Source organism: Ahaetulla prasina, chromosome 6 (genome assembly GCF_028640845.1).
Source record: "Ahaetulla prasina isolate Xishuangbanna chromosome 6, ASM2864084v1, whole genome shotgun sequence".
NCBI lineage: Eukaryota > Metazoa > Chordata > Lepidosauria > Squamata > Colubridae > Ahaetulla > Ahaetulla prasina.
Window position 1 is genome coordinate 57,829,193 of NC_080544.1, and position 13,808 is coordinate 57,843,000.

The 13,808-nt window shown below is 37.5% G+C and overlaps 2 protein-coding genes across 2 annotated transcripts in view; one reads left to right on the forward strand and one right to left on the reverse strand.

Moving 5' to 3' along the window:
- Positions 1-32: 32 nt before the first annotated feature.
- LOC131200615 (glutathione S-transferase omega-1-like) lies at positions 33-10,224 on the reverse strand. Its single transcript, XM_058187663.1, has 6 exons — positions 9,990-10,224; positions 8,201-8,309; positions 5,990-6,212; positions 4,280-4,381; positions 2,044-2,150; positions 33-337 (listed from the first exon to the last, which is right to left on the reverse strand). Exons 1-6 carry the CDS (start codon positions 10,021-10,023, stop codon positions 184-186), a joined length of 729 nt encoding a protein of 242 aa, XP_058043646.1. The 5' UTR covers positions 10,024-10,224; the 3' UTR covers positions 33-183.
- CFAP43 (cilia and flagella associated protein 43) overlaps positions 9,090-13,808 on the forward strand; it is a 62,304-nt gene continuing 57,585 nt past the window's right edge. Inside the window, exon 1 of the mRNA XM_058187626.1 lies at positions 9,090-9,231. The gene's annotated coding sequence lies outside the window, so the exon portion shown is untranslated. The remainder of the gene's footprint in view (positions 9,232-13,808) is intronic.

Here is a 13,808-nt window from a genome sequence, read left to right on the forward strand (position 1 = left end):
CGGCCATTTTCATTTTCAATGAGAAACATATATTGCAGGTAATTACCATTTTAATCCAATTATATACTCATTGAATAACACAACACAAAACACAATGAAACTAAAGCATTTCAGATATCAGATGACATGCTGGAATAGCTGTCAATATCCCTTGTCATCCACTGAAAAAGCTTCCCATAGTTTTCAGAGACCATAATCACAGGCCTCAAGACTGTTATTATAATACAGTTCAAGGAAGCCCTTGAAGATTTGAGGATCAGTTATTGTGGCCTGAACAGCTGGATCTAGCTTCATCAGATCAACCCAGCATTTTAATTCTGGAGTATGGTCCAAACATCTGGAAAAAAACAGAAAAAGATTTGAGGTAACAGTGAAACTTTGAGGCAATTATCTTTGGATATATTGTCTTTAAGATAATGTTCAGTGACATTCCTAGGTCAATAATATAGAAAGAATCCAGGTTTAATATCCAAGTAAAACTGGAAAATAACTTTGTCCGAAGCCCTGTTATCATTAATTGGTATGGAGAATATATTAAATTAGATGGCTCAAGACACTTTTTTACACTCCTAAGTGTACGTAGAAGGAAATACGATATTCTACTTGGGTTGGGCTTGACCTCCTTAAAGGAAAGTGCTATAGATATTGCCAGGTAGTTGTAGTTTAATCCAATGAATAATTTCATTACTTCATTATTCCCAAGTTCTATCATTCAAAATTTTTCAGCATACAGGTAGTCCTTGAATTACGATCACAATTTAGCCCAAAATACGTGTTGCTAAGTAAGACATTTGTTAAGTGATTTTGCCCCATTTTATGAGCTTTCTTGCCTCAGTTGTTGAGTGAATCACTGCAATTGTTAAGTTAGTAACATGGTTGTTAAGTGAATCTGGCTTCCCCATTGACTTTGCTTGTCAAAAAGATTGCAAAAGTTGATCACAAGACCTTGGAACACTGCAACCATCAAATATGAACTAGTTGACAAGCATCCAAAGTTTGATCACATGACCATGAGGATGCTGCAATGGCTGTAAGTGTGAAAAATAGTCATCAATCACTTTTTTCAATGCTGTTGTAACTTCCAATGGTCACTAAATGAACTGTTTTAAGTCAAGGTCTACCTGTATATGATTAACTTCCCAAACTTCCCAAAATTTGAATAAATATTGCTGACAATTACCATATGGTAAGAAGTAAATACAGTGTTAAAATAATCCAGCCCAAGCTTTCTACTTCCCACTTGTGAGTTAAGAGGACTCTCGTTTGAAACTCTCTCAATATGTGTACTTTTTAAAAAGGCAACTGAAGAGTTATTTTTTTCCTTGAGGAAGAAGAGGAGAATGTTTTGCTTCTCATCCAAAAAGCTTCATCAGTTGTGACTGGATGGTGGGGGGGATGGAAGGATAGGTTCTGACAGGGCGAGGGGGGGGCAGGATTCTATTCTTTGCAGTCATCTGATCGTTAGCATCTCTCCGAGGCCACTTGTGCATGGAGTTTATCTGTGCTCTCACGGGTCACCTAAATCAGACTGCAAATGGTTCTGGCACCTTCTTGGAACTACTGAAAGGACAGTGTTATAGACGGGGGATTAGGTGGTGTCTTATTCCTCCCGCTCTGTTGAGGGAGGATTGTTCTGGATGACTGAGAAGCTCCATAGATTCTCAATATTTGTGTTCGTTCCAAAGCTATTAATTTCTGATTTGCTAAATTAGAAAAGCAGAATGTCAAGACACATCACACCCAATTCAAAGGACAAGCATGGGCATCTGCCATGAGAAGAAAAATAATGATAGTCTAAACTGAGCAGAACTGAATTGCTAATACATTCTGGTTCAGAAAAATGTATTTCATCTACTTGCGTTAGGCAGCAAAGTTAGAAGATTAATGGACACAGTCAAAACAGAAAAAAGATGATTCTCCTATTCTCTTTTGCCTAATGACATCACTTCCATGTAAATTAGAAATAAAACATAGCAGTAATCTGTAAAAGTAACCATGCACAAGATTTAAGAGCAAAAACTGTGAAAGATTCAAAGCACTTACTCAATTAATTGGAAGGCCTCCATCCGTTCAAACCATGGCCAGATTAGATAATCAATCATGGATACTGAATCTCCACCAAAGAACTTAGTTTTGTGGTTTGCAAGCATCTAAGATATAGGAAGATGTGACATTTCTAAATAAAATACAAGGCCTGAAACCATATTTAGAAGAAACTAATTTGTAATATTTTGTTAAGAGGGAGAGATAGGGAAAAATGAAGGCATTGATTAATGAAGAGAGCTAGCAGAAGAAACAGCTTCAGAAGTATCCATTTTCCTACACAGAGTAGATATATTGCTTTCTTGTTTGCTCTCTTCAGAAATTTGATCTGCAGATCACATCACCATGGTTAAATGTATTTTAATCATGGTTTGTGGGATATCAAAATAACAATGTGGCTTACTCTGAAGCATTATTCTAGTCACTGACAGATGGAAGGGATTATTTCCAACTATTCTAATGAAAAAGCATACGTTTAAAATGTTTACCTGTCATACGGAGAAAACTTCTCTGAATGATTGAATGCAGGTCACCTGAATGTGGTTCAATTTTTTTTCTGAATAATTCACTAGTATTCTGACAGATACACTCATTAGTAACATGACCTTGGATTGCTTGAAATCTTTTATGTAGCCTCCTTTCGAGAAGGTGACATTATCAGTTCGATCTTTTAATGACCAGAAAAGTACTTTATGGTAAACTCAACAACCACTCTAGTCATTAAAAAGAGAGCTCCCAGGAAAGGGACCATCAAATTCCCAAGGAGGATAATAGAGATAAAAAGACTTTCTGTATCATCATGCAATCAAAGGCTAGATCTGCAGAGCTAAATTTGAAAATGTCATACAATTTAAATAATACTGGTAATACCATCAGGTTACTGCCATTATTGGGTGTCCTGCTGTTACAACTATTATTGTAGCTGAATCCCTAATTAGATAGAGTGAGATGAAAAGGGAGTTTCTTGCTGGCTGAGTGTGCCAAAGCATTGCCCTCCCTAAACTTCCTGCTGATGGTGGATGGTGTAAATTCACATCTCTCCAGGTATCCTATCACCTAGGGTGTAATAAATTACCTGTCTAGGGTATACTTGAAATATTTTCTTATTATTGTGTACACATGTAACTTCTACCATGCTTGTTTTGTAAGAACGGCCTGGATAGAAATGAGGGGATATAATCTTTTGTGCTCAGTAGAATTACACATTCATCTTGGACGTAAAACAAAAGATCTGATCTTCACACGACTTTTATCTTGATGAAATACATGCAAGTCATTTTTCATATAGAACACCGTTCATTTGCCAACTTTCCTAGCTAAAGTAAGGAATACCAGAAAGAATGTTAATAGGAACCTGTCCAATAAGTTCCAAAGAAGAAAGTGTTAGGAATCTGAAAAAGTAATGACCAGAGAAACAGTGAATCACTGAGAGTGACATGAACTTTACATCTCTTCAGAAGCCGTGTATGAATTTGCTGGGATTTCAGGAAGAGAATAATAAGTCCATATTATTGAAGCTTGGGACAATGACAGAAAGACAGCTGCAGCCTGATTCCTAGTGCTGCTGCTTTGTGGATTCTTTTCAGTTCTTTTTCCATTCTACATTCTTCTGAATCTATAAGCCCCTCTCCTCCCTTTCTGTGGAAGAATGGTAAAAACATGCACCGCTGCTGAGTTTGTGCTGGTCTAGTTCTTCCTTCTCTTAAAATATTTTTTTGTAAGTTAGATAAGTTTTTTTTTAAATGCAAGAAGCTTAAGGGACACACAGTTGTTAAGACTTGTACCATGCAACTTCCTTGTAGAAAGAGTTACTTGCCTGCAATAGTCTCAGACAAAAACAGATCTACTCAAGTACCATATGAGAATGGCAACCCCTGGAGGACAGATTCAAGCAACTTCATATAAATTGAATGAAGTTATTTAAACTAGAAGACCTGACAGCTCAGTGCACTCCTAAACAAGATAAAAAAACAACTTTGTCTTTAAAATGGCTGCAATTGTTTGGAACAGAATAGAAATGTTATCTTAGCATATACAGTATGTCAATCAGCATTCAAAAAAGGCAGGGAATTCTCTATTTCCCTCTTTTCCAAGTCTCATGTCCTCCAGAACTATTCTGCCCACAATTCATAAAGCCACCACATTTAACAAGGTTCTAATATGGAAGGCAGCTATAATGCATTTTGACATTTCATTGCTTTTTTCTCTTAAAGAATTAAGATCATAAACCATTTACCTCTTCAAGCTTGAGAAGCTTCTCCTGGTATTCACTCTTCGGTGCTGATGCATCTTCACCATTCCTGATAGCCAGAATATACTTGTAGCTTATTGGAGGTATCTAAGTAAATTAGAAATTATACATTACAAAGACACAAAAAATATAGGATTTTTATTCAAGATATAAAAAATTATGGGAATATAGAGACAATACCATCAACAAAAAATAAATTGTGCTGGTAACATATATTATCCCCATTTTTAACAGCAATTAGGACCAGAATTTCCATTGCTAAGCAATGTGGCAAAGTGTCATGTTGCTTAGTGTCAGCAATCCCTGCTGTTAAACAAGAACTGTGGATTGCTAGGCAAACTATCTTCTCACCACTGCTGTCTTCCAACAACCAAGTTGAGTGGGCAAGCTGGCAGGAAGTTGCTAGTACCAGGTGGCTTGCAAGCAGGCTGACAGGCAGGTAAGTGGATGCTGCCAGATGGGAGAGGGAGCAGACAAGGAAAGCATGGCCCAAGGGCATCAGGGCTTGGGGTAGTTGTTGCTTGGTGGGAGATGATGTTTGAGAGTGCACAAATGGAGGAGAGGCATGCCACGAACGCAGTGGGCTTAGGGTGGCTGCTGCTGGATGAACGGATGCACAAGCATTTCTAAGGGGCAGATAGGCATGGTGGAAGAGGATGTGCAAGGCTGTGCATATGGAGGGGGAGGCACCATGCGAGCAGTGGGACCTAGGATGCCTGCAGGTAGGGAGGATGTGCAAGGGTGGAAAAACAGTTCACAAGGCTACATGAGTGATGAAGGAGATACAGATACAGTCCAAATGTATGTGGCAGGGTATAGGGTGTCTGTTATCCCTTGTTGTAGGGCAGGTGCCCAACAGTGTTTGAGTGGCCAGGGAGGATGTGCGAGTGGCTGGAGAAACTGGTGTGAGTTCAAGGATCAGGGAAAATGGACAGGTGGAGGAGACTTTCCCAAGCAAGTTGGGACCTTTCCTGCTGGCTTCCCTATTGATTTTGTTTTTAGAAACACAGCAGGGAAGTTTGCAAATAGTGATCACGTGCGTGTGGGTCCTACAACTGCTGTAGATGAGAGCCAGTTGCCAAGCTGTCAGATCATGATCAAGTGACCACAGGTTGCTGAGGCAGAACTTCTAAGGCTAATTGTAGCTACCAATTTGGTTGTGTCAAAAGTGTTTTTTCAAAAGGCCACTGGACTATATTATTTTCCTTGAGAAAGCCATTTCACTTCTCATCCAAGAAGCTTCTTCAGTTCTGACTGAATTAATTAATTGATCAATTTATTTATTTATTAATTAAATTTCTATACCACACCATCTCCCAAAGGACTCAGGGCGGTTCACAGCCATATTAAAATACACAATACCAATATAAATATAATAAATAACAATATTAAAAACAATTAAAACCAAATATTTGATGGCCAAATCATTAAAACGGTAAAAGACCGATTTAAAACCCATTTAAAATTTCACTAAAATATTTCTTAGGCTAGTCCAGCTCGATGGAATAATAAGGTCTTCAGTTCACGTTTGAAGGCCCGGAGGTCGGGGAGTTGTTCAATTAATGGAACAGCATTTCTCAACAGAGGGGGAAGAATACAACACCACCTATCTCCTGCCTGTTTTACCAGGCAATCTACCAGTTTTATTGTAATCTTCCACACTAAAATGAATTTCTTGCTATGCTTCAGTAATACCTTCGCAAAATATTCCAGGAGCATTTTCTGATAAGCTTTTTCATAAGGGTCTGCAGGGTACAACTTCTTTTCAGGGTAAGCTTCATCCAAATATTCACAAGCGACTGGAGATTCATAGATCAGTTGACCCTTGCTTGTTTCTAGCACAGGTACCATTCCAAATGGGTTCTTCTCAAAAAACCACTCTGGTTTGTTTTTCAAATTGATATTAACAATTTCATGGCTAAATAGAATGAGATGAAACCACCAGATTAATTCTTTCAAGAATATGTTACTAAGACAGGCTATGCAAAACTGAGGTTGTTCAAAGTTGTTGTGGTGGGGAAAGCAAGAGGATGAAGGCATACTGGATACATTCACCACCTTGAGTTATTTATAAAAATAATAAAGGTGGGATAGAAATAAATATATCAAAGATACAATTTGTAATTCCTGCTACATGTTGTTTAAAAAATACAACATGATAATATTAACTCTTGGAAACTGGAAGACTCTTAGATTCTGATTTTAGGGATTTATTTGTGTGTCTCTATATATGGCCCTCCACCACATTCAGACAGGAGAACCAAAGAAGTTAGTGTCCGTGGTTTGCATTTGCAGCCTGACTCCATGTTCCTTTCTTTCATTCAACAAAGTTTTGGAACAAGAATCAGATTATGTCCATCCTATTGGATTGCATGAAGTATGCATGGCTAAGAGAATAACTCTCCCTTGGATTACTTCATGTTAACCTTTCCTTAAAGTATAATCACCATATATTTAATGGTTAAGCAAGTTTCATCCTTTGGTAACATACCTAGATGATCTCAGAACATCAACAGGAGTAGTCTTCATTAGCATTAGGATATGAAATCACATATCCAAATAAAAATGGGGGGAAAAAAACACACCACTCTGGAAGAGCAAAGGCTAATCACTTTCATATGGTTGCCAATAAATCTGCATGAACAGGCCTATTTATGAACCCACCAGAAGTTAAGTTCCTGATTTTATCTTAACTGGTATGGCATGGAGGAGAAGGTTTTTTTAAAAAAAATATTTAAAGAGATGCCCTATGACTGTTCATAGAAAAACAGTTTACCATTATAATAAATTGGACCATATGCATATGCTCACTATTTAAAAAGACTGGGACACTATTAAAAAAATAACTACTGTAAATGCCATATTCCTTCAAGTTGCTTTGAAATTCAAAAAGGAATGTAAATCAGACATGTCTATGCCTGAAATACTGCATTATATTCTAAGACCAATAATCTACTCATGCAAGATGACCTACAAACATCACAAGACAAATCCTGCAAATGTTCAAGAAAACATGTTACATAATCAGAGCAATAGAAATACCAAGACTTTAAAAGAAAACAACCACCCCCTTCCCTTTAGCTATCCATCAATTTCCCTATTATATTGCCAAACTTGTTCTCAGATGAAATCCTTCTGCAGCAGAATCCCCTAATGAACCAAGGAACAAATCTGAAATTGAAAATGTTCCATGATATTAAACAAAGGAAAGTAACAAATCTTTGAAGACAATTAACAGAGTTGGAAGGGACCTTATAGGTCATCTAGTCCAGCCCCCCCCACCCCCGCTCAAGGAGGAGACACTACACCATTTCTCACAAATGGCAGTCCGATCTTTTCTTGAAAGTCTCAAGTGATGAAGCTCCCACAACTTCCGAAGGCAAGCTGTTCCACTGATTGATTGTTCTCACTGTCAGAAAGTCCCTTCTCATTTCTAGGTTGAATCTCTCCTTGGTCAGTTTCCATCCATTATTCCTTGTCTGCCCTTCAGGTGCTGGCTCATATTTAGCTGGTTGTCCACTAACACTCCAAGATCCCTCTCAATTACTGCTATTAAGCCTGGTTTCCCCCAGTTTATACGTGTGCTTTTGGTTGTACTTATCTAAGTATAGGACTTTACTTTTCTCTACACTGAATTTCATTTTGTTAGATAGAGCCCAGTGTTCAAGTCTGTCAAAATCCATCTGGATCTTGAGCCTATCGTTTAGGGTGTTAGCTATTCCTGCCACCTTAGTATCATCTGCAAATTTGGTGAGTTCCCCTTCTATTCCCTCATCTAAGTCATTTATGAAGATATTGAAGAGTACTGGGCCTATCTGCTAATATCTGCTAATTTTCAACCCAAAAATAATTTGATATTTTTACATTAAGCCATAATAAATATAGGAGACAGGTATCTGCTCATACTTGATTCCTTTGGCTTTCAGGATGAGTCGTGTTCTCTGTGCAAAAGGGCAGTAACGCATACTGTACAGACGGATGGTTCCTTCAGGCACTGGCCCTGGGGCTAGGTTTCCTGAAAGACAAGTTAAATCTCCAGTCAGAACTAACAAAACTGGATTCTAACTTGAAGACAAACAATAAGCCATCCAAAAAATAAGATAACGTTTATTGTCATATACCTGTATACACAATGGCACACATTAAAATGAAATTCCGATGCAACCCCACTCTCAAAAGGAGAAACGCCACCAAACAATTTCACCATCCCAAGATAATGACAATATAACAGCAGCAACAACAAAGATGCCGTGTTATACAAAGATGCCGTGTTATACAAAGACACCAAAACCTATATTAATCACAGTGCATTTTGAATACATAGCAGAAAAGTGTGTCTTAATTGTTAGCAAAGTTGATAGTATATGGAACAAAGCTGTTACAGAATCTAGTTGTTCTACTTTAGATACCACAGAAGGCATAAATGAAAACAGGACATTAAGGTGTATAATATACAAAAGAAAAAAAAGGTAGGAAATAAAACTCTCAAAACAAGTATTGTCTATCTTCTTACTATACCTTCTCATTATTGTTACTCATTCCAATAGTTTATCCTACACAGCCTGTCTTCATACAATATATTAAGCTTGGGTAGTGTGTTTATGGCTGTGTGTTGTACTGCTTTTTACCCAGTGTGTTTAGTGCAGTGATGGCGAGCACATCCTTGCAAGCTCGTCTGGGCCGCAACCTGGAAGAGGAGCTGCCCAGGGCACATGCACATGCCTGAAAATGAACTTCCTGTTTCAACCACCTAGACTTCCGGATTTCTGGCACGCATACATGTGTGATGATCAGATGGCTTGCATGCTCACACAGAAAAACGGAAGACCAGCTCTTCCAGTTTCTGGTGCTGCCACACACACAAAGGCCAGCTGATCGTCGCGCACGGATGCGTGCTAGAAACCCAGAAGAGAAAGGGGTGATGCCACGCTTACCAGGTGACATTAAGAGCAGGATGGAGCCCATTAAATGACTCATGTAATATGTTGTCGCTGGTGTGGGGGTGGGGGTGGAGAGCTTTTATATTATTTTATGAATTTATTATTTATTTTCTTCTATTAGTTTTAATTTTTATATATGGTGTTTTTAATATTCCTGTAAGCTGCCTTGAATCACCATGTGCGAATAGGCAGCAATATAAATTTTCCAGTGGTGGGATTCAAGTAATTTAACAACCGGTTCTCTGCCCTAATGATTTCTTCCAACAACCAGTTCATCAAACTGGTCAAAAAGTTAACAACCGGTTCTCCAGAAGTGGTGCGAACTGGCTGAATCCCACCACTGAAATTTTCTAAATAAACAAACATGCAAACGGTAAATGTATTAGGACAAGGATGCATAACAGAGTATAGATTCCACCAAAAGTCATATTAGATATGTGCATGCCCTCAACACATATTTGGTTGTGCAATTTTAGATATTTAGCATTTTTAATCCTAATAATACTGAAATTCATTCATCGTTTCTGGCAACAAAAGACCAGGGATCGGGGGTTAAACATCCTTAACGAGCTGATATTCCCCACGAAAAATGGCGTGGGTGAAGACTAGCCCAACCGCCTTAGGGAAGGTCACAGAACAGCCTCCACCGAACGGGTGATTCTATAACTCCCACAGCCCTAGAAAGGGGGGTTCCCTTAAACCAGTTGGATTAGAAAATAAAGGTGCTCCTCCTTGGGATCCGAGCGGTTTCTCACCTTTTGCCAAGCTTCTAGCGAATTCCCCAGACATCTTGCTTCGGTGCACCAGAGAGAAAACAGAACTAGCTGTGCACGCCGGAATTTTCCCTTAAGACGCCGCCTTTTCTCTCCACCGGCCCCTCGACGCAATTCAGCTCCTCCCTCTTCGTTAATGGGTAATATCTCCCTCCTCTGCTGGATGCTTAAGAAGCGTCCACGCTGGTTGATTTGATACGAAGCAAATGGCTCGGAGGGCAGAGCGAATTGCTATCCTTCTTCGCGGTAAATACTTCCGGCGTAGCAAACTCTCGGATGCAGCTGCGGATTAACTGTAGGGAGTCAATTCATTTGAGTAGTATAAATTAACTGTAGGGGACTATGCATTTGAAGAGTATAAATTCCATCTACTATGGAAACATACATTTGAAGATCAAATACAAGAATTAAAAGGTATAAAAACAGGACGGCAAATGGATTCGATCTAGTGCCAAGTTCTCCGCCCATGTTTATTTTCGCTTTGTCTGCGTTTAGGCATTGTGCGTCATTTTCTTAGGATAGCAGAATTCAAAACGTTCCACATCAGGTTAAAGGATATAGTACTAAAAGTCATGTCATGTAAACCCTAGTAACATTGGATTTATACTAAGCCCTGTGATTCAGCTTAATGTGTAAACCAGGCAGCTTGCCTGAGGACACAAGGTAGCTATGCAGCCAACATAGAAAGATAAATATGCAACTATCCTCACAGATATGTGGTATGTTTTAGTGTATTTTTATTATTTATGCTGTTGAATATTGGATTATTTTTGTTGTTGGGATTGGGTGTTTTTGAACTTTAACAAAATGCCCAGAATCTCTGGATTGAGGTGTTATATTATTGTATAAATAAATAAATCAGTAAAACTTTTGTCTCTTGCAAGTCATTTCAAGTTAAAATGTTTACTGGCTGTGCAGACTTAAAATCATGATCAGAAATGGAAAATAAACCCCCCTCCCTAAGTTATATTGTATATCTGTAAAATGCTGATTGTAATGATATGTCTCATAATGTACACAATATATTTTAAATCTATATAACCAATTTATAAAAATATAAGAAGAGGTATATGAGGGAAAGTTTATTGAAGTAGACAACTTGTTGGGTCATTGCTTCAGAGATACTACTTTACAACATTCCTCAATGCCTTCAACAATGGCAGAACTCTTAATGTACTGGGAAAGTTCTTAAATATTTAGAGATGTATCTGCCTTGAATAGTAGTCCTTGTTGAACTATATAGCACAGCCAAACATCAGCAGTTCACAACAGGAAACGTTTTATGACATTTTGTATTATGTCAAAAATGCTTTATGATAATTTTATGATGATATTTTTAATAAAATTTGCCAAGTTTCATTTCCATGGGAGTCATGGGTCCTGGATTTTGAATACATTATGTAATTTAGCCCATTTGAGATACCTTTATTGAAAATGGTTTGTTCTACAATGCACAATTACACACAGTTAAAAATTACAGATACAAGAGTTTTATTACTGGATAGAGGAATGTTTTTTTCTGAAAACACCACTTGTTCTTTCAGTGCATTGAAAATGATTGTATAAAGTTCTCTTTCAGCAGTAGAAAATAACGTGATTGCCAATATCTATTTATCTAGATAAATAGCTTGATAGGTATCCCAAAGCTTCTGTTTGTTTCTCAGCAATTTTGAAATGTTTTCCTCTTATTTCTGGTTTGCAAAGGAATTCAAACTTGGTTCTAAATTGTAGTTCAGTGAATTTTTACAGTATTGCACATAACTGCCATATAGTTTTGAAATGTTTGCCCTATTCCCACTAATAGCAACTAAAACTGTCAGTACTTTAACAATTTAAACTTGCAACCAGTTTTAAATCCCAGTTTTAGAAAATATTAAATAGTGATTTCAGGTTCCTTAATTCCAAAGCTTTTGTTAGTCTCTCTGCAGTTTTGAAATATGTTTTCCTCTTATTCCTGGTTTACAAAGGAACTCAAACTAGGTTGCTTCTAAACTGTAGATCACTGAATTTTCAGAGTAATACACATTATTGCCACATAGAGTTTCAAAATAAGTTTCATCAAACAGCTGTTTGCATTATTTCCACTAATAGTAACTACAATTATCAGCACTTTAACAATTTAAACTTGCAACCAAATCCTAGTTATAGGAAATATGAAAGAAAACATAAATCAATTAACACGCACATTGTATCTTTGCTTTGTCATCCTTGCTTCTTTCTTTAACACTTAGAATACTCAAGGACTCTAGAATATGCTTCCTATTGGTTAGTGTCAGGGTTTGCTGAAAAGGCTTCTCACATATGAAAAAAAAGAAAATGATTTTGCTTAAAAAGAAAACTTCAAATGGAGGCATGAAGGCCTAAAATGCTAATATCACCTTTATCTAAAAAAACAATAATGCAGCTTAAAGGTTCAAATAATGCCATAAAATGGCTTGTCAAATTTTGGAACCGTATGTTGTGTGAATGCAGCTATTAATTTATAAATCATGATTTATAGTTTATCATGTGTAAACCTAATTTTTTAGTTTATTCAATAAATTATTGTTCAAATTGAAGTTGTTCTGTTGAAGTCGCCAAATACTCATGAAAGCTAGTGATTCATTAAATTATACATGCGGGATGACCCGTTGCAGGGACGTGCCGAGGAGTTTAGTGTTATCTATACGATAAAATCGCTCAGCTCCGGGATAGTCTGGACCGAAATTGGGATGATCCAAGCGAGGGAGAGGAGACACGTCTTGTTGAGTCCATTTGGGATGAGTTTGACCCTGTGGCTCCCGAGGACGTGGACAGGTTGTTGGGGAGGCTTCACGCCACGACATGTTTACTGGACCCGTGTCCTTCCTGGTTGGTACTGGCCACTCAGGAGGTGACACGAGGCTGGCTCCAGGGGATTATCAACGCTTCTTTGTTGGAAGGGGTTTTCCCTGCCGCCTTGAAAGAGGCGGTGGTGAAAAAAACTAGAGGAAGTAACAGGATTTGAAATTGTAAAGAAGGTTAAGTACTTAGGGGTTTATATTACGTCGTCAAATGTGAAATTGTATAAGAATAACTATGAGGTTTTATGGCAAAAAGTTCAGAAGGAGTTGATTGTTTGGAAAAAATTGCAATTATCTTTGCTGGGGAGAATTGCTGCTATTAAAATGAATGTTTTACCTAGATTTTTATTCCCCTTTCAGATGATACCAATAATTAAGAAAGATAAGAATCTTGAGGAATGGCAGAAGGGAATTAACAAATTTATATGGGAAGGTAAAAAAGCTAGAGTTAAAATGAAAATAATTCAAGATTCTCGGGAAAGGGGAGGTTTAAAAATGCCTAATTTTAAATTATATTATGAAGCAGCTGCTCTCTCTGCAATAAGTGATTGGTTTAATTTAACAGAGGACAGAATTTTGAATATAGAAGGTTATGATTTGCTATATGGATGGCATGCATATTTAATTTATGACAAAAAAGTGGATAAGGCCTTTAAAAATCATGTGCTAAGAAATGCCCTTCTGCGTGTTTGGAAAAAATACTCTTATAAACTAAATTATAAGGTTCCTATATGGGCAAGTCCTAGACATACAGTAGAAAATATAAACATAGAACAGAATCAGGAAATGATTACATATAAAGATCTTTTGTATACTGAAAGAGGTAATTTGCAGTTAAAATCTCTGCAAGTATTAAGAGAGGAAGGAAAAATTATACTTGGTTTCAATATGAGCAACTACGTGCTAGATGGAAGGAGATCAGAAAATTGGTATAGAGCAGAACGAGGGAAATTTGGAAAAGCAAATTAGAAATCAGTCT